Source organism: Tachypleus tridentatus, chromosome 13, assembly GCF_004210375.1.
Source record: "Tachypleus tridentatus isolate NWPU-2018 chromosome 13, ASM421037v1, whole genome shotgun sequence".
NCBI classification, from domain to species: domain Eukaryota; kingdom Metazoa; phylum Arthropoda; class Merostomata; order Xiphosura; family Limulidae; genus Tachypleus; species Tachypleus tridentatus.
The window spans coordinates 203,216,961-203,239,196 of NC_134837.1; the positions used below are offsets into that span (position 1 = coordinate 203,216,961).

General features: G+C 37.7%; 1 protein-coding gene across 8 annotated transcripts in view; it reads left to right on the forward strand.

Moving 5' to 3' along the window:
• The first annotated feature begins 16,243 nt into the window (after positions 1–16,243).
• Positions 16,244–22,236, forward strand: part of LOC143236916 (dual serine/threonine and tyrosine protein kinase-like) — a 42,658-nt gene continuing 36,665 nt past the window's right edge. For 3 of the 8 annotated variants that reach the window (XR_013019799.1, XR_013019800.1, XM_076475600.1), the window contains exon 1: positions 16,244–16,526. Coding sequence is in view for 6 of the 8 variants with exons in the window: in XM_076475600.1 (XP_076331715.1) it covers positions 16,403–16,526 (124 nt within the window). In the remaining 2 variants the exon portion in view is untranslated. The remainder of the gene's footprint in view (positions 16,527–22,236) is intronic. The other 5 variants (XM_076475595.1, XM_076475597.1, XM_076475596.1 and 2 more) reach the window with 3 other exon arrangements.

Below are 22,236 nucleotides of genomic sequence, written 5' to 3' on the forward strand. Positions count from 1 at the left end.
TTTTTAATATATCAAAATGAGACATCCCCCGAAAATAAGCCCTAGTGTCATATTTTGGAGTGAAAATTAATATAAGCCCTGTCTTATTTTCGGAGAAACACGGTATATATAACTTATGTTTGAAATTTAGAAATGATTTGGTATAGCAGGTCTAATCTTTGTTACGAAGATTATTTAGTCAAATGCTTGTAAAATATGGCTGAACATCTAAGTTGATGATATCTCAGTCATACGTCATGTTAATTAAATGCAAAATAGTATGGAAACTAAACTACCGTGGCAGGGGTTCAGTTTAGAGAGAGAGAAATCAGAAGAGTTCTCTCTCCAACTGGGGTGTTCAGGAACTTTGTAGTTCCTCTTCGTCCCCTTTCGTGGATTGTTATTAAGATTAAGTGGTGTTTTTTTTATTATTATTATTTTAATAAATTAATTATCGTTATTATTCTTGACTTTTTGGGTGGAGGCAAAGGCAGCAGTGGAAAGAAAGGCCGGGACCTGTCCCGAAAAGAAAAAAGTTGGGCAGATGTGAACGGGAATGTAATTCATTCAAATTCAGATCAAATCAAACGGCCCGATTCTGGGTCTGGCAAAAAGGTTGCCTAGGCTGGGATCTAGAAATCCAATGCCTGAAGATTTTGATGTGGGGAAACGGAGTGCCCCGAGAAAACCACTTTCACACGACAGGCGCCGAAAGTTTTGCCTGTCGTGTGCCCTGTACCTGAAAAAAAGGAATTCATGTTAATAACATAGATTTTATTTATTTAGATTCTTTGTTGAGTGGATTGTGATTCTTGAAATATGTTGTAAGGTGATATGTATTTTGTTGGTGCACTTGATAATTTGTGTAGTGATGCCGTTAGTTTGTTTCTATTTTCTGCTTTTAGATAATATTTGAGAGAAAGTTCTGTTATTCTATCTCTTATAGTTGGTAAATTACTAATTTGGTGTAGATAATTTGTTGGCGTAAAAGATGGTAAACTGAATGCGGATTTTAATATTTTGTTTTGTTGTACTTGGATTTTTTGGAGTGTGTTGTTTGACATATTGTATGTTACTTGACATCCGTACTCTATTAGTGGACGGATGTAAGCCTTGTACAATGGTGTTCGGTGCGCATTTCGATTGTTTACCGGTTATAGTCTTTAGATATGAAATCCTTTTTCTGATTGATGAGTGTATATTGTTTGTGTTTTTTCCATGTTAGTTTTGTGTCGAAAGTGACGCCAAGGAATGTGATGTTTTTGCTCATGTTAATGGTTGTGTTTCCAAGTGATAGTTTTATTTTTTCTAGATTTTTTCTTTGCTTCTTTAGTTTTCTATAGAAGGTGATTGCTTGTGTTTTTGTCGGATTTAACACGACCCTCCACTTGTTGCTCCATGTTGAGACGTTGTTTAGTGATTCTTGTACGCGAGACATGGCCATTACTGGGTTTCTGGAGGTGCTCCAGATTGCGATGTCGTCTGCGTATTGTGAATTGTGTGTGTATGTTAGATTTGGAAAAGGTATGTCACTGACGAAAATTATGTATAGAAGTGGAGAGAGGACTGATCCTTGGGGCATTCCTGCCGTTATATTAAATAATTTTGATATGGTTTTATTGACTTTTACTTGTGCTGTTCTATTGGTTAAAAAAATTTGAAATCCATTTGACTATCGTAGGATTTATTTGTAGGTGATTTAGTTTGTATCTGATGGCGTTGTGCCAAACGCTGTCGAATGCTTTTTTGACATCTAGGAATACCCCGATGGTTACTTGATTGTTGTTGTAAGCTTTGTAGATTGATTCGGTGAGTCGTGTTAGGTGATCTGTTGTTTGTCTATTTTTTCTGGAGGCATTTTGAGATTCTGGAAGGATGTTGTTTGATTCGCAAAAATGGAGGAGACGATTGGAGATAATTCTCTCCATCAGTTTGCCAAGACAGCTTAACAGACTGATGGGGCGGAAGTTATCTAGATTTGTTCTGTTAGTTTGTTTCTTGGGGGAAAAATAGTATGGAATAAAATTACAAATAATTTTAAGAGTCCTAGACTTGACGCGGTGGCGCTGTAATAGTTTGCTTTTAGTGAGTTAATATCAAAACCGTGCATTTATTATCATTCTTTTAAAATATTAAGATAGTAGATAAAAATCGCTGTAAGCAGATTAAGGGAAGATTACAAATAAGTATGAGAACAATATATTAACGTAACCTTGCGTTACGTTCTCATTTTGCGATCAGCGGCTGTTCATAAAATAATTTCGGCATTCCAGACCTAATCGTCTTATCCATCAAGTTATTAGTTAATCTACCAAGTGTTATAACTTTAGACTGATTAGTCTTCGATAGTGGACAGTGGAACTGGGTAAATATTTGTGTGATAGCAGTGATAAGTAAATTTTAATATATTAGTAAACTGTTCGACATCGAATGTTTTTATACATACACATGAATAACAATTTTGGAGGTTTAAATAAAAGTTGTATGTGTGTGTGTGTATATAGAGTAACTGAAGAGTAGCCAATCGCTTTGTTTTCTGGACCATGGGTTGTCTGGGTCTTTTAGAAAACTTGCGTTACTACATTAGATGTGTATTTGTATACTAAAATAGGCAATAAATGAATTGAAAATAACTGCAAGCGAAATAATATAATTTCTGAAGATGAAAATAAATAGTTTATTCCTCTTTTTAAGTGTTTTTTGGTGTAATCATTAATTAAAATAGTTTTTTAACTAATCTTATAAGATCATTTGAAAACTCGTCATACTTCCTGTTAACACTAGAAATGGTTATTTGTAACTTGTCACACTTCATGTTAGACTAACTTACAGTGTAAGATAGAAGGTCTGCAGCAACATTACATTACAAAAAACCTTGATATATTTAAGAGAAGAGCAACATGTAGAACATGTTCAAAAAAAGTACATAAAGTTTATAAGGTGCAATAAACTAATCATTTAACTTAGCAGCGCTGTTTTGGTGATGTCAAGCCAGACAAACCCCGTTTCCGGGCTTTGGTCGTCACGGCTCTTATTATTTTTTCTAGAATGAGAAACATAGTAATGTTATTCATCCAAATAAAATGTTAATTCAGCGCAAACATTTTGCTACCACCCTGGTTTACAACCCTCGTGACGTAAAGATTCATTGTTTTAAAGGATCCAGTAGCTAAAGATCATGTGCGAGTCGATAAATAAACACTACAGGTTTTGAATTCTTCGAAATTGCAAAAATCTTAATTAGAAGTTTAAAATAAATGAAAAATATGAACTTAAAAGCGTATTTTGGAAATGCTAGTCGATGATGACTTGTTTGAGGAAGCATTAGGGGAATACCGTATTGTTTCCACTAACCAATCAGAGTTGTGTGATAGAGGAAAGTTAGAAATTCAAATAAAACTCAAACAGATCGAGCCTAAACAAGTGCGCCCGTATCAAAGCTGAGAATGAAATTAGGTTGAATTATTGATGACGAGAAACTCACTTGAAACAAAAATGTATCTCAGAACGGCTGGTGTGGGTATTAACACTTTTATTGATAAGGAAAGAACAACGTTTCGACATTCCTAGGTCATCTTCAGGTTAAGTTTGTTTGTCTGTTTTGAATTTCGTGCAAAGCTATTAAAGTACTATCTGCGCCAGCCGTCCCTAATTTAGTAGTGTAAGACTAGAGGGAAGGCAGCTAGTCATCACCATCTATCGCCAACTCTTGGGCTACTCTTTTACTAACGAATAGTGAGATTGCATTATAATGCTCCAACAGCTAAAGGGGCGATCATGTTTGGTGCTTCGGGGATTCGAATCCGCGACCCTCAGATTATGAGTTGAATGTCTTAACCCATCTGGCTATGCCGGGCCTTCTTCAGGTTAAGAAAGATGACCTTGGAAGATCGAAACATTGTTCTCTCCTTATCAATAAAAGTGTTAATACTCATATCAGCCGTTCTGAGTTACATAGGTTTAAAGAAATTGAAATTAGACTCAATGACGAGTTACCAAGGCAAAGTGAAAACTTTGTACTTAATTTATATGTTAAAGTATCACCATTTGATGAAAATGGAGCGGAAAAATACTTTGAACATTTTAAGAACGTTGTCCAAACCATGAAATAGCACATCGAAAACCAGTCATTATTATTACAGAGTGTTTTGACTGGTAAAGCACAAGAAGTTAATGCTATTCTCTCTCTAGAAGATTTTGTAGGTTAAAGGTGAATTTTCAACAAATTTAATAATTGCCTTAGAAACTGTACTTTGGTTAGGTATAATTCCTGTGTAGTTGCTATATTTTTAAACACTTTAATATTTGAGTTAAAAGTGAAACAAAATATGTGGGACCTCGAACTCAAGTTCGTCTCTGTTGTTCGGCTGTTTCCTTGACGTTTTATAACTATGACGTAGTAGTTGCCAAACACGCTTTTTTGCGCGCCGATCATTTTGTTCCTTTCACTGCTGGTGTTTTATGAAAATCTATCGGTGCTTTTTTTTCTGATTTCATACTTTGTGAGACTATTTTTGTCTTGATATTGCTACTTTTGTTTGTTTTATGATAACATGGTTTACTGCGTTGCTTATGTTTGTAAAAACGGTTCGGCATCGGGCAAAAGCTTCTTTTCGTTTCCGTGCAAGGAGAAGGAAGCGGCAAGGTGGTGACAGTGGGTGCAGATGGTCAATAGGAAGAACTGGACTCCACACCATGCAAAGCTTTGTCAAGATCACTTTGAACGCTCATGTTTTGTGGTCAGATCCCACTGTTCTGGATTTCTTGTTATTACAAGCCAGGCAAGTTGAGACTGAAAAAACCATCGGCAGTAGACAGGATCGTTCCCATCCATCTTTCCTCGTGTAGAGCTGAGGACTGATTTCAGCCTGCAGCGTACAGGTTCTACCTCTCTGGAGCCATCCCTTGCCATCACGAAAAGAATAAACTTAAAGGTATGTGTGCAGTATAAAGTGATAAACAATAACTAGTATAATATAATAATTTAAAAAGTACAAGGTTTTGAAGAATGTAACTAGACATACACATTTCACATTCATCAGCGTGTTTTGCATTTGTGACACCTGAAAGTCAGTGAAACCTTGATTTCCTTGTCTAGACAGTGGACAAATCTATCCCAAATAGATGTTTTTGTATCATTTTTAAATATGGAAAAGTTTGAAGAATACCATTTTTGAAATTTAACATTTCAAGATAAATTGAGATAAGACTTTGTCTTGAACATGTTGAAGTAATCAAGTATATGATATGTATTTAAAAAAACATGTAGACTTGTAAACAATCAAATATAAACTCCATAACATATTTCCATAACTCATCATAATAAAATTAATCTTAACACAGTACTTTGACATTGTCATTTTAAATGTAAATCTTATGAACCTCATAAAGCATGTTGTTTTAATCTTATTTCTTCAGTATCACTCAGAGTTCTGCTATTCTCGCTCGTGGAACTGTCCTCATCACTAGAACTTGTCTAGTGTTAAAAGTAACTGTTCTAGGTTCGTTCAGAGTAGGTTCGAATTGATATGGTGCTACTCGACACTGTTCAGAACACAAAGTCAAAACAGACTCCGCCTCTGTTTCTCCATATGCACTGGCCACGTTTGAATGTAAACAAATTCAACGCGCTAGAGTTGGCGGTTTGTTTGGCAACTATTACGTCACAGTACTTTTCCTAGCGGCAAACGTAAATACTAAAACGTTCGGATTGCCGCTCGGAAAGGGCTCTTTCTGCACCAAGTTCTATGTTTCATTTATTAGCACATATGTTTTATAAAAACTGTGAACCTGTAAAATTATTCAATATGAGTAGATCTATTGGCTGCAAAGTTTTCCTTTTTTCTGTAAAATTCACCTTTAAATCAGATATTCTCAAAGCATACGAGTTAGTACCAGAGGCTTATCACATAAAGTTTCAAAGTTATTGCAAATAAGATAATGAAATTTATATGGAATCTGTACACGAAGAAAGAAGTTTATTTTGATCGATGATGTAATTCTATGTCCATTGGCAACAGTTTTGACAAATTAAGACAATTGTGTCCGATTGAGGAATTTATAATGCTGTTCAGGTGACGACCTCAAAACTTACTTGAATGAAAATAAAGTTAAAACACTATGATAAGCAGCTGCTCTTTCCGATAATTATTAACTTTATAACAGATTTACCTTTAAATATTTATTTCAGTGTATAGTTTCTTTCACATGATACTTATATTCTTGACGGTGTATTGCGCAAGTTCCGTTTTTTCTCGAAATTTGTAGATAATTCTTGAAAGTGAGAAGCAGCAATATTTGCTGACGAAAACGCGCTAAATCACTGTTGCAAGCGAACGTTGGTGAACGTTCTAGAGAATCACTTGATTTCAATAAAAGCAACGCGTCAGGGAAATAGAATGTTATTGGACAGCTACAGTCAGTACGCTATAGGCGTTGGAAGATATAACTGTGATATATGACTATTAATCGGAAAAACTACAAAACTGAACCAGGAACGTTTATTGATTTTGAACATTATCAGCTATTCAACTTCAGTGAATTACTTGGGACATTTTTTTTTGTACGTGGGCATTAAATATCTCCTTTGGTAAGAAGTGAGACCAACTGAACCAGCCAGCTAACTTAAGGAAGGTGCAAGAGTATTAACTCGGAATTAATTTGTCCGTCGTACATAAAATATTTAGTTCTAGAATGGATATACGACTCGTTGTCTATAAGTTTGTAAATCTGTTGTACATAAACCATCATTTTCAATAACTATTAGTAATAACTGTTATAAATTGCATTGTTTTTGTGTTTGTTCCTTCTATTGATGTTGAGGATTCTTATAAAAAATTCAGCTCCTCTAGTTCGAAATCTTCTGACAGTCCATATAAAACTTCAACAAAATCATTACAGCCTGTTTGCCATTTTTGTAAAAAACAAAACAAAACTGGTCTTGTTATGTCTGATTGTTAGCGTTTTAAAATTAAAAAACGAAAATGAGGCAACGCCCCAGTATCACGTAAAATACGTATGGGTATTGGATAAGTATGATTTGTCACAGAACCAACAGACACAAAAGATTTAATTTACCCCCTTACTACATCAGCCTTTATGTTATTGACCAAATGAACAACAGCAAGTGATTTAGTAAAATTACGTTCATTTTACATTCGAGTTCTGGAACTGGTGAGTCTGTTATTGCTCTGGATATTGAGGGTACCTTTGTTAATGATCCTCTTCATAACACTTATTTAACATCAGATCTAGTTTTACAATCAGTTGTAATTGGAGTGAGACCTACTTTGCAAATTATGGATGTATCATTATTGTTGGGAAACGAATTGGCTGGAGGAAAAATTGTAAACTAGTAAACCGTACAGATCACTTGTGTGCCAGTTGTAACGGATTTACCGTTATAGGTTTATTTTCGGGTCAGCGTTTGTTTCAGTTTGATGCATGTGACGTACACTGCTGGCCAAAATCTTAAGGCCAATGAACATAAAGAAAAAATATGCTTTTTGCGGTGTTAGACACAACAACTTATTTGAGTAGAGCTTCGAAAAATGACATTAAGAAAAGAGGAAAAAAACTTTTTTAAGCATTTAATAGAGAAAATATGAACACCATGAAATTAGCCTAAATATTAGCTGGTCAAAAGTTAAAGACCATACTGAAACGAAGCGTTAATCGGAAAACATGTAATGAAATTTAGTCATTTGTGTTCAAGCATCAGCGTTGTCAACATCTCCCACTGACATCTCCTGTGTTACGTTGGGTAAAACATGGCAAAGGCTAAAAATTTGACAGAGTTTGAACGTGGCAGAATTGTCGAGCTGCGAAAGCAAGGTCTCTCTCAACGTGCCATCGCTGGTGAGATTGGGTGTAGTAAAACTGCTGTTGCAAATTTCTTAAAAGACCCTGAGGGACACGGAACGAGAATTTCAAGTGGTCGGCCCAAGAAAATTCGCCAGCGTTGAGCAGAAGGATTCGACGGGTTGTCCGGCAAGACACCAGCCGATCGTTGAACCAGATTAAGGGCCTTAGGGACGCAGAATGCAGCTCAAGAACAATAAGACAGCATCTACGAGAGAAAGGCTTTGAAAACCGTAAACGTTTTCAAAGGCCATGCCTACTTCCACACCACAAAACAGCTTGGTTAAACTTTACTGAGGAGCACCAAACATGGGATGTAGAAAAGTGGAAGAAGGTTTTGTGACTTCCAACGTTACTGGCATGATAAGGATATCCCACTGGAGACATTTTCTACACAACATAGTGGAGAAGGTTCCATCATGATCTGGGGTACTTTCTCCTTCTATGGAACAATGCAGCTAATTTTGAATTTATTTACAACAATGAACAGTACAAAGTGGCGTGACATGAAATATATACAAGAGAAAAACATTAATCATATACAAACTGGTAATTATGTACAAAACATTAAACATGTACAAAACGGTAAGTATTTACAAAACATTAATTATGTACAAAACATGAAATACATACATGAAACAAACACACTAAAAAAGACATGGAGCGAGACTGGAGTGGAGGTAGTGCAGCTCAGAAACCAATCTCCACCCGACCCCCACCAACGCACAAATTGGCGAGACATCCGGCCATCAGAGATGGTAGAATGCCCCAGACCCAGCTGCTGATAGTCCACCTCAAGACAGAGTAACAGCCTATACCTGGTCCTTCCCAGTATCGAAAAGTATGACATCTGTGCTTTCTCGAAACCAATTTGTTCCGAGCAAGCCAGATAATAGGAAAAGGCCAGGAACAGGGACTGATACGTGGTACAGTATGGTCTCCGCCGAGAGTGGCAGGACCCGGAAAAGATGAGCAACCCATTTCCAGATCTCCACTGACGTCAGACAGAGGACCAACCTGTGTAAGACAGACTCCACCTGAGTGTGGCACATGGGGCACAACTCAGATGCACAAGAGTTCCACAAGTATGTATGCTCCCTCACTGTCAGGATGTTACGAAAAACACGCCAGTTGAAAGCCTGAAGATGACTACCAATGTAGTGCAGTGTGACACGGCCCAAAATAACGTCCCACGGCAGAGCAGGGTGAAATTGCTCAATCCTATGGGTACATTCAGGGACTGGCAGCCGGTAGAGGGAACGGGAGTCCGTCGATACCACGGCACGACACCGCCGAATCGCCGCAGCAGCGTCAACGTACCAAGAAGGAGGGTGAAAACACATAGGTATCTGAAGGCTCAAAGGAACATCAAAGAGCCTTCACCCCATGCCAACCAAGAATCTCGTGAGGTGACAACAGGGGTGACCCTCCAAAGACGGACAGCAAAAGGTAGTAAACAGTAAAAGGGAAAGACACTGGGTCCAGACACATGGAATGCCCAGACCTCCCCTGCGAGTGGCAGCATCAAGGAAAGCCAAGACACTGCCTCAGGGTTGCCACCTCACAGGAAGGCAAAGACATGACGCTCGATGGCTCGTACAGTGTAGTCATCCAGAGGAAGAACAGCCCCAGGTACCAGACCAAGGGGTCTATCCTCCTCCTCACCACCTCCTCTGTCAAACAGGTTAACAGGGCAGTAGCTGTAATCGTGCACAGCCGAAGCAACATGCTGAACCACCCCCTCTCAAGCCGACTCAGGGCTAGCGCGAAAACAAACCCCGAAGCAAGTGATCGGGGAGGAGGTCCAATCCAGACCAAATGGAGAGTCAGCAGAGGAGGCTCATTTACCAAACCCTCGTGCACGAGATTTGGGAATATTCAATTGGGCAGCACTGGCTCAAGAGTAACGATGGACATCACTGAACCTAACAATGTGAAGTTCTCAAGGAACAGGTTCATATTGTCTGCATACGTGATGTACGTTAGGCTCGACCCCCTGGCATCTAGAGGCTACGCACTGAGACAGAGTGGTACAGATGAAAGAGCAGGCACTCGATAACCAAAGCGTAGAGCAATGGAGGCAATGGGCAGCCCTGACGAACCCCCTGTAAGATGGGAAAGGAAGACATCAGGTACGCATTAACCAAGAGCCTGTTCGAAGCAGTTGCGTACAAGGCTTGCACATACTGGACGAAAACTGGAGGAAGGCCACACCTCCCCAGAACAAACCCCAAAAATCCATGGTGAACTCGATCAAAAGCTTTGCTCTGATCGAGGGACACAAAGACAGCAGGGATATCCCAATCCATGATGTAGTGGAACAGGTCCCTGAGAAGCACCAGATTTCGTTGGATACCTCTGCCCTGCACACTGCACGTCTGAGTGCAGTGAACCAAGGAAGACATAACCGTACCCAAATGGGCACACAGGACCTTAGAAATAATCTTTGCATCCATGTTCAGGAGAGAACTGGGTCGCCATGAGGAAAGATCTTCAGACTGACTGGGATCCTTACACATAAGGGTAATTAGCCCATCCAGCATTCCTGGTGGCAGAGACCCTGTAGTCAGACAGTTGTTAAAAAGTCTGACAAAAGAGGTTCTAACAACATGCCACACGTGGCTGTAAAATTCCATCGGCAGCCCACCTGACCCAGGACACTTTTCAAGTGGCATGGACCGAATGGTCGACCAACACTCACCCAAGCTGATGGGTGTCACCAGCTGGTCGTGAAAGGAAGGGTAGAAGAAGGGCAAAAACCGAGTAGTGTCATCCCACAACCCCTTGTCCATGGGTGAAGCCAAAAACAAACGTCGGTAATAGCCAAGGCACGCGTCTAAAATGTCGGAGGTGTCAGATGACGATTGACCATTCTCCAACACCAGACTGGAGATGTGTCTGGTCTTATCCATCTCCCATGCCTTGCACAGCAGAACCCTAGTGGCAGTTCTGGGATTGAGTGATTTGATCAGATTATAGATGCGCACAGCATGGAACAGTTTGGAATAGTCCAAATTTATTTCCCTTCAGAGTGTCTCAATGTTCGAGAGGACTCAGCAATCCATCAGTCCACCACGAAGCATGGCAGCCTAGATGTCCTGCTTGCGAATGATGCATGCCAGCATGCTGTAGCAAAAAGGCAAGGCTTCCTTGAGACTCACCCACCAAGACCCAGTGACAGTCTCAACAGAACAGATCTCTCGTACAAGGGCAAGCAAATCGTCTCTGACCTAATCCTCGGCAAGAAGGGAGACGTTGAGCCTCCACACATCGGGGCCCCTACAAACAGGAATAAAATCTCCGAATGTGGTAAGAAGCGCCCGATGGTCAGACACATGAAATGAAACATCTCCAACCTGGTGAACTGCACAACAGGGATATTCAGACCCAAGTCCAGCAGCAAAACAGGGCAGCAAGGCCCCACACCTCCCCACTGTCCTCACTCAGCCTGGAGAGACAGGGAAGACTGAGGAAGTCCAGAAAACTGGGAAACGAGCCGGATGACGGCAGCTCGTCCAGTGTTGGGGTCGGCGCCTGCACGGCCTTGGGGGAGGGTACAGAACATTTACCAACCCCAGAGCCTGTATTGAGGGTCTCTCAGAACCCCCAGCCGTTTTAGCACTAGCAGGGGAAGCCAGGGGCTCCACAGAGTTCCCAACAACCCCTGCTGACCCATCCTGAACAGGGGGCAGGACCATCCTCAAAGGGACCCACCCCAACACTTAAAGGAGTGGCAGGATCGTGGGCGCCCACACAGCCCCCAACCCCCACACCACCCAACAGAGAGGCCAGAGCCTCCAGGGAGACAGGGGACGCCGCAGGGGCACCCGAACCGTCCTGAACTCCCACAGGGGCCCCATCCAAATCAGGGCCTGAAGAACGGGCCAAAGCCTTCTCAGAGGCCCCACTCGAACAGCACCCAAAGCCTGGGCGGGCGAGACGTGACCCTCCTCAGGGGCCCAAGACTCCCCCTCCCCACACAAGGCAGCTCTTGGGACAGGCACCCCCTCTGGGACCTCACCCACAGCTGCTGCTGTCGATGCGGGAGGAAGAGTTGCCGTCCTCGCCCTTTGAGGCCGCGGAACCGTCGGCAGCTTCGCAGTCACTGCAGCATAACTTGCCACACGCCTCGGGCATCGCGAGGGCGTGTGGTCACCATTACAAACATCACACTTGACAGTGCAGGCACTATGTGTCCAAAGGCCAGACATATCCTGCACCACAGGTTCAGGCACATGGTTGACAGGTGGCTTTTGAGGCCACAGCACCGACACAGCCGCCGCATGCCCGGGTAGTTGACCATGACCCGGAAACCATTCATGTCTGGTGCTCCTTGTGTTCTATCTTATGAACCGTGCCGTACGCCGCCAATGCATCTCTGACGACGTCATGGGCCAGTTCGTCAGGGTCCGACCAGAGGGTGATCCATTTGATGTTCTGCCCGGCTCCATGGGTATTCGTTGGTCCCCCAAGGGAAAGTCTCCTTGAACCAGCAGACGATGGGCGTGTGCAACTCCCTACTGAGACCTCTTGTTGGACATTTCCTACCCTGTTTAGGACTTCTATTGGGTATGGTTTTAAACTTTTGACCAGCTAGTATTTAGGCTAAGTTCAGAGTGTTCACATTTTCCCTATTAAATGTTAAAAAAAGTGTTTTTTTTTATTTTCTCTTTTCTTATTTTCATCTTTCGAAGCTCTACTCAAATAAGTAGTTGAGTCTAACAACGCAAAATGCATATTTTTTTTTTATGTTCACTGGCCTTAAGATTTTGCCCAGCAGTTTATCATAAATTTAATACATATCGACATTTGAATAAATTCTAAATTCAAATAAATATTTCCGGTCATTTTAAATTGTAATACCTAACGTACATATCATAATAAATCAGAGACTCAGGGGCTTCAAGATAACTTATAATAAGTAACACAATATCTAGTAAACGCCAGAGATCACATATATTTCAGTTCGTGGCAGCTTTTATTATTATAACGTGTATTTAAATCTTTTGAGTGGTATTTAAAATAATGGAGTAAATGATCCATGACGGACTTAAAAGATTCTGGATTTGTGCAGCATTTATGTTTCTAAATGACACTATGAATGTGGAATGAAACACTTGGCTTTGGTTGTAGATTGTGAAAGGATCCGAATTAATACAACTAAACTTAATAAGTGCAGACTCATTGAAAGTTAGTAATAGATGTCAGTTAGGGAAAAGATGTGTATGATAGTTAAGTGTATACTCTTTTGTAACTATGATTATTTACTGAATCAGATTTTAATGTAACATAAGATCTAACTGATAACTTACAGAAATGTGTATTTAAGACGTGTATTAATTTAAATGTTATAACTACTTAAATAATAAAGAAAGAACAGTCCTTAATGTTATATATTCATTCAAGTGTTGTACTTCTGAAATAACAAAAAAGGAAAGCCAGTAATGTTTTGTTTTAATTTAAGTGTTGTACTACTGAAATAACAGAAAGAGGAAAGTGAGTAATGTTTTGTTTTAATTTAAGTGTTGTACTACTGAAATAACAGAAAGAGGAAAGTGAGTAATGTTTTATTTTAATTTAAGTGTTGTACTACTGAAATAACAGAAAGAGGAAAGTGAGTAATGTTTTATTTTAATTTAAGTGTTGTACTACTGAAATAACAGAAAGAGGAAAGTGAGTAATGTTTTATTTTAATTTAAGTGTTGTACTACTGAAATAACAGAAAGAGGAAAGTGAGTAATGTTTTATTTTAATTTAAGTGTTGTACTACTGAAATAACAGAAAAGGAAAGTGAGTAATGTTTTATTTTAATTTGGAGTAACAGAAAAAGGAAAGTCCGTAATGTTTTGCCCCCTGCTAGTACGGCTAGTACGGATTTACAACGCTAAAATCAGTGGTTCGATTCCCCTCGGTGGGCTCAGCAGATAGCCCGATGTGGCTTTGCTATAAGAAAAACACACACAAAACACGCAGTAACGTTTAATTTAAGTATTGTATTACTGAAATAACAGAAAAAGGAAAATGAATAATGTTTTATGTTAACCTAAGTGTTGTACTTCTGGAGAAACAGAAAAAGGAAAGGGTAATGTGGCTTTCAGGTAAATTTATGCATTTTGTATTTTTTTCTTTCGAGTATCTTGATTCAGCTGATTAATTTTATAGTTTTAAATATCTTGATTTTTATTGAAAGCCTCACTTTTTGAATTATAAAACATTGATTTACAATTGTTCGGTATTTCATGTTTGTTTGTAAATTTCGCGCAAAGTTACAAGAGGGGTATCTGCGTTAGCCGTCCCTAATTTAGCAGCGTAAGACTAGAGGGATGACAGCTAGTTATCATTACTCACTACTCGTTTACCAACGAATAGTGGGATTGATCGCACATTATAAGAACCCCACAGCTGAAAGGGCGAGCATGTTTGGTGCGATTTGCATTGAATCCTGTGACCCTCATATTACGAGTCGAGCGCCTTAACCACCTGGCCATGCCGGGCCTCACTCTTTCATCAGTTCCTCAACTTTAAATTATATATTCTTTCTTTTTGTGTTTCTTCAAGTCTTCTATTTTATCAGCAAGGACGAGAAACTTGATTTTGTAAATACCTTAACGATGGTGATAAGATACATATGTGTACTATTATACTTCTTATAAGACTTGAAAAAGGTGTACACATCATAACAAGATAGATATATAGTCTAATTAGTATGGTATAAACATGCAGATGATTGGTTAGGTTTTGTTCGTCTGCATAGTTATAACTAAGAGGAAAATATTGTTAATAAACAATTAAACTGAACTGGAATATATTGTTAATTAACGAATTAGAAATCAAACTGAACTGGAATATGATTTTGGTAAACTAGCTCGGGAACAGTTTGTGGATTGGAATGTTTTCTCGATAGGGTGGGTTGTAAATAGAGTTAAGTAAACAGAATTATTGCGTTTATTATAAAGGATATTATTTTGCAGCGTTGAACGATTTCATAACTCCTTAGTGGACTTCCCAAAGGGACCAACTAATTGTACTTCATGTCCTGTTTCTACATTTACTCTCCTTCTTTCAGTTTATGGTAATTTGATGTTGACCTCTTTCTCGGACTGGACGAGTTCTCAGTAAGGTGGAAAACTGAGAATGGTAAGACTGATTATACACATACGAAGTATAAAAAGTAATGAAGTTTGAAAGGACAAAGTTAACTTATTTTCATCTACGAGAACGTTATCTGCAGAAAACCATTCCGAGAGATAAGCCTACTTTGTTTTTATTATATGATTTTTTTATTGATTATTATTTAGCAAGTTTATGTTTATTCCTGTGTTATATTTTTAAATCCAAGTGCAGTTGTTCTCATTACTTTTGTTCTGTATTCTTTCTAAGTCTATTATAACACGGTCTTTACCACCTGACTACGAGCACGTGCCAGTTTATTCTTTATTTTATTTTCTGTAAGACTCTCAGCAACTCGCCGCCAACTGGACTGATACGTGGGATCTCTGCAACAAAAAGAAAGACGGTCTACAATAGAAAAGACACACCCATCTGAGAATGAGGAAAGTTCAGTAGAATCTGCTGAAGGGGTTAAGGTAAAGCCTCTTGCTGGCTCTGGGTGAGTGTAGTAAATGTTTTCTATTTTTCTCTAAATTAAAAATTGCTATTTATATATGCACATGTGGGTGTGTTGATATATATATGTGTGTGTGTGTGTTTGTGTGTATATATGTGCAACTATGAAATTATGCGTGTTTTTTAAAATTTTATTTAACAGCCCGAAATGGCCAGATGGTTTTGGGGTACTCGACTCGTAGTCTGAGGGTCGCGGGTTCGAATTCCTGTCATATCAAACATGTTCGCCCTTTCATCCGTGGGGGCGTTATTAAGGTACGATCAATCCCACTATTCGTTGGTAAAAGAGTAGCTCAAGAGTTGATGGTGAGGAGTGGTCACAAGCTGCCTTCCCTTTAGTCTTACACTGCGAAATTAGGGACAGCAAGTGCAGATAGCCCTTGTGTAGCTTTACGAGAAATTAAACAAACAAACAAACAACCTGCCATTTTATGGGCTTTCTGCTTTTTGTGTACTTTGTTAGGTGTATTTGATAAACATTCGATTACCAAAAAGATGAAATATTAAAATGAATTACCACTCATTTTATATAGTATAGGCGACAGCACTATCAAATAAATCATCACAAAATTCTCTGTAAAGTTTTGTGTATATGAAATACTAAAATGAGCTATCACTCATTTTACATAGTATAGGCGGCAGCACTATCATATAAGTTATCACAAAGCTGTTTATAAATTATATGTACATGAAGCTGTGAAGTTCTCGATATGAAAATATATAGGTATGTACGTATATTAAATACGCTGCATTTACGTCTAGCAAACTGTGCTTGAAACAAGTAAAAATAAAAATTATTTCTCATTTAATAATTTGATGTGTGTGTGTATCGTGTGTGAATGGTGCACGGAAATGACATCACTTTGTCAGTCCTCTGAAAATTATATAAAGTCGCTGAAGCACATTGCTCGAGATGATGGAATGATTGTGTGACACTATGGCTGGTAATTTGTATTATGAGTTCAGTAAATTCCAAAAATATTGTCGAGAACTTCAACAAATTCTAACGAACACAAAACTGTGTTTTGCAGAAATAGAAAGAAGTGGATATTTTAACGATTGTAAGTCTTATATTAATTTATCATATAATTCAACTTTTGTATTTCAGTTAAATTTATTTAGCTATTTACGATATGCCCTACTATCTTGAAGGTAGAACAATATCAAATCAAGTATAATATTCATATAAAATATAATACTAGCTACACTACGATATAATACTAGCTAAATTGTGCTTGGAAGCAATTTGTGCAATGAATGTTTTTTTTGTTTTTTTTAACTTCCATCGACTCTGTAATCACATGTGACAAAATATAAACTGTTTACTATAGTTATGCTTATTCCTATACAAGAAAGATACACCAGCAGACAAGGAAGAAAGAGTTTTGTTTTTTTTAATTTCGCACAAAGCTACTCGAGGGCTATCTGCGCTAGCCGTCACTAATTTAGCAGTGTAAGACTAGAGGGAAGGCAGCTAGTCATCACCACCCACCGCCAACTCTTGGGCTACTCTTTTGCCAACGAATAGTGGGATTGACCGTCACATAACGCCCCCACGACTGAAATGGCGAGCATGTATGGTGTGACGGGGATTCGAACCCGCGACCCTCAGATTACAAGTCGAGTGTCTTAACCACCTGGCCATGCCGGGCCTAAAATTACTGTAAATTCTTTTATATATTTTACGTGTTTTTGAGTGTGTTTACGTTGAATGAAAAATTATGTAAGTACCATAAATCACCTTTATGTAATTCATATATAAAATACAGTTATTAAAATCGTAAACAACTGTATTTATTTCAATATTGAAATACAGAATAGAATTACCGCGGTAGTCGTAATGTGAAGTAACTCAAGTAGCAATGATTGGCTCACACAGTTCATCAGACCAAATTATATTACTAATACCCAAGGGTATAGTTAAAAACCAGCGTTATGTCTTACACTGCCATAAGGCCATAAGAAAATCGATAGTGAATCTCGCATCTGAAGCAAAATAACTTAAAAATTAATAAATCACCTTAACATGTTGCAATTGGTGTTTCTGTTTATAATAAATATTATGATTTTAGAAATTTTAAGATGGTCCACTTTGGTTTCGCTTATAAAAGTGGATATATTATCACATACATTTTAGAGGAGTGAATAAAGAGAGTTAGGCCCGGCATGGCCAAGTGTATTAAGACGTTCGACTCGTAATCTGAGGGTCGCGGGTTCGAATCCCCATCCCACCAAACATGTTCGCCCTTTCAGCCGTGGGGGCATTATAATTTGACTATCAATCCCACTATTCGTTGGTAAAAGAGTAACCCAAAGGTTGGTGGTGGGTGTTGATGACTAGCTGTCTTCCCTCTAGTCTTACACTGCAAAATTAGGGATGGGTAGCGCAGATAGCCCTCGTGTAGCTTTATGCGAAATTCAGAAACAAACAAATGAAGAGAGTTGAGCGGGTTATATTAAAACAGTTTTAAATACGCAAGCTGCATGACAATCACAGCCGACATAAAGTTGCAATGACATGACATATAAGTTGTTAAGCCATCTATACTACGCTTAAAGGAGCTGCCTCAGTGGAAATACCATTGAGGTAAATTTCATTCGAGATTTGTAGGTCACATGTCGCCAAAGAGCTGATAGCTCCAAAATGTGCTTCTAGGGTCAATTAGTTCTAAAATGCGTCATTTTGGGTTTGGATTGGTTTGTAGCCAAGTGCGAAGCTACACAATGGGCTATTTGTGCTTTGCCCATCACAGGTATCGAAACCCGGTTTCTAGCGTTGTGAGTCCCGCAGACATATCGCTGTGCCACTGGGAGTGAACTATGACACCTCCGTTATTAGATTTAAACTGACAGTGTTCAAAGAGGCCTATTTTCTATATTAACCTAAGTTTTATGGTCCAGATACTTATGCATGATATTCGTATTCATACAGTAATTTACAATCTTCCTGGTCCTGATATAGACTGTATCGTTTCGCTTTATATATAAAATTATACTGTCCATTGCTTATCGTTTTAATACGTTGTTAGTTTCTACATTATTATTAAGGTGAAATTTATAGTTTTAGTTGAATAACTATGATAAACCATTGTTAAATACGTCATATTAATGTACAACCCACGAGGAGGAATGTTCTTTTTATCATAGAAACTTGAAACTTTGATGTATACCATACAAAAGTATTAACTAAAGTTGTATTCAATCTGTAATGCAAACTGTTGACCAATTAAAATGATTTCGTATCATCATTTTTTGTTATAGTTTGCTTGTATATCGTACTGCATGATTAACTCGTGATTATAAATATATTCCTTTACTTTATAATCCACATAGCCCTTAAATAAAAAAAAAAACGGTTTTAAATATTAGCAAGAAGTATTTAAACTGCTTATATGCAAAAAGTGGGACCTAAACCACAGTAAATGTAAGAAAAATCTGTGGCAAAAGCCATACACAGGCAACAGAATACAGTAAGTAGCCAGTCATACCTTTGTTCAACTATTACGTACCTTAAGTAGCTAGATAATGAAATGGGTATTTAAGTTTTTCTATATGAAAATATACTAATGAAGTCGTCTAACAAAGTACACTGTCAGTCTTTTGCACCAAATGACTTGTGGAAATCATGTAGAGAGGTATACTTTGAATATAAAAGTTCTATGATTGGGCTCTTAGTAATAGAAAGTATACTGCGAGGCTATTGTCAAGATGCACACTCATTAGGTAGAGCATGACCTGATGTGGTAATGTAATGTAATGATGCGGTGAGGTTAGAAAATCGCTTTAATATAATATACTTAACCTTTCTCCATATTAAACTTTATGAGTGTCGTAAGTGTGGGTGAAGACGAATCAATTTGCTAAGATAAAAAATAGAGCTTCAAAAACACACCCTAAAGTCCACTAATTGATACAATAAACAGATGTGACATGGTTTAACCAGTTAGAGCTATTATTTAATGCAGTCTTTGAACAGAAAACCCGAAAAACTTATATAAGTCCAAATATTCTACACTGAGAAGAAATACTGTGAATATTAATTAAAGTAACTATCCATAGGATTATTAGACAGTAAGTAAAACTATTTAGAAAACAGTTTTATTGCATGAACTAATAAATCTCACTACATCAAGAGATCAATACTACTATCCGAAACTTGTAAAATCAACAATTAATTAACTAGCTGACCTAGTGAAAAAAACTAGTTCACAAGTAAAGTCTTATATAAAAACATACAAATTTCATGGGAGAATGACCCCTTAAAACAGATTTTTTTTCAGTAGTAGATATAACCGTCTAAATGTTTATGTATGGCAGTCAGATGATACTATTTTCAATTTGTCATATAGTACATAGTTTTGTCTATAATTTGAACTTATCTAATATTCATTTCCGAATATTGTTCTCCACTTTTAATGAAGATATTGTAACATGGAGGAAATAAATTGACCAGTATTGAAGTTAGTGTTTACCAGACAAATAAAACTTTGCACACCAACATTATCTTACAATTGTAAGAAATAAACATACAGATTGACAATACAAAGGTTGTTAAAAAAAACATTTGTATATGACTTTGACAAACAAACAAACAATAAAACTTTGTTCTTAACATTAAAAAAAACATTTTTATTCACTTTTTTTTTTTAATTTTGCGCTAAGCGACATGAAGACTATCTGCGCTACCCGTCTCTAACTTTACTGTGTAAGACTAGAGGGAAGGCAGCTAGTTATCACCACCCACCACCAACTCTTGGGCTACTCTTTTACCAACGAATAAGTTGGATTGACCGTCACATTATAACGCCCCCCACGGCTGAAAGGGCAAGCATGTTTGATGCGACGGAGATTCGAACTCGCGACCCTCAGATTACGAGTCGAACGCCTTAATCCACCTGGCCATGCCGGGCCTTTTTATTCAGAAAAATGATTTGTTACAAACTGCGTCATCTTTAAAAGGGATAACACAAATACATATATTTTTTATTTTAAAACAATGTATAAAAATATTACATGTTTTAAGATAAATTGCGATGACATGAAGTCAAGATCAAATGTCATTGTCATATTTTGTAGGTATATTTGATGTGTTGGCGATAAATTCGAACAATGAACGAACAGCACACAATCCACTTCTTTTAAAATAATATATCCAAAACAAGTCAAACGTGTGTGCAAATTTTTTACACTATAAGAATCACAGTTGCATCTAAAACTCTAAATAACTATTTATCTTTGTCAAAAGTCCACACAGGTTAGTTCAATAATTTTAAAATCCAACTCACAAGACGAATTATTTTTCTCTAATATCTTTCTTACTACACACTCTGCGATAAATCCTCTTACGTTACCTTGCGAGTTATCACAACTGAACCTAAAACTTTAAATAAATGATTCATTTTCGCCTGAGTTCACACAAGTGGGTTCAATTACTTTAGAACACCCTTTGGCAAGACAAATTATTCGTATCTCTGTTAAGGTGTGAAATTCATTTTAAATATTTTCCGTTACGACTAAACTAACAATCACACAGTCTAACTTCACTATCAGTAACTTAACGTTTTCTGACTTTATTTCAGTAAAGCTCAATTGATCGCTTACATATATATATATTAACCAACTGAGGTCTCAAACTTTATTTAATCTACGAAACACTATGATATAACAATATTCACTTAAGGCAACGAGAAAAATACAGAAGGTTCAAGTAATGTGACGTCAGTTTACAACAATTGAATAACACAGCCACACATTTTACAATGTTTTGAGGTGAAAGGCTCACCATTTAAATGTGCTAAGTTAGAATCAATGTCAAACAGGGAATAGGTAAAAATAATTTCCTGTTACTTAGTTAAGGTGGCAAGGGATTGTTTTCTGTTATTAACAGTTAACAATGAATTATCTTCACTTTTTAACACCTGTCATACAAGTCAACCGGAAAAATCTGGGATGTTTTGATTAGACAAAAAGAAGACATTTGCCACTGTTCTCGAGGTCTAGTTTGCTGGACTGGCTCCAAGACCATGAGAGCTGACATGGAGTCATTAACTTTGAAACGTAAAGTGAAACGATGTAGTAATAAAACATGTTTGAAATGTTCTAGATGTTGTTGTGAATGCAATGGTTTAAGTGTAGTGATTAAGGTATGCCACGGGTCTAGGTCAGATGAGGGAAGACGTTACTGGAAGATATCCCAACCTGTATGATATACTAGCTGAATCAGAGGGTCTTCAACTGATTACTGGATTAACAGTGAGACATTAAACCAAACAGACACAGTATAATTAGCTTCAAAAAGGGGGTTGGAATCATATATATCAAATCATTATTTTCAATATTTTGTAAAACTAAGAACACAGTAAAACCCAAAGATTCAGTGTTCAAGTTGAAGAAGATGAATGATAAATTACAAGATGTTTTTTTTAGTGATTCTTAAAGTAAAATATTTCATTTCTGGAATGGAGAGTAAATATAAGAATGATGGTATAATACCCAATAGTACCACTATTGTATAACCCATATATATTTCAACATGTCATATTCGCATTAATAATTAGTTGTTCTGTTTTTGTTTTAAAAATTATACCGAGCTTCATTTATTGAGATCTTTAGAAGTAACACTAAATCACCAGTATGAAACCATTCTCGGCTTAGTAATAAAAGATACTATACTGGTCAATGTAGCAGGTGTTAGGTTTGTTTATAGAAGTGAACACTTTTACTTAAAAACAAGAGAATAAACCTTCCTCTCTTAATGAGATATTCACCATT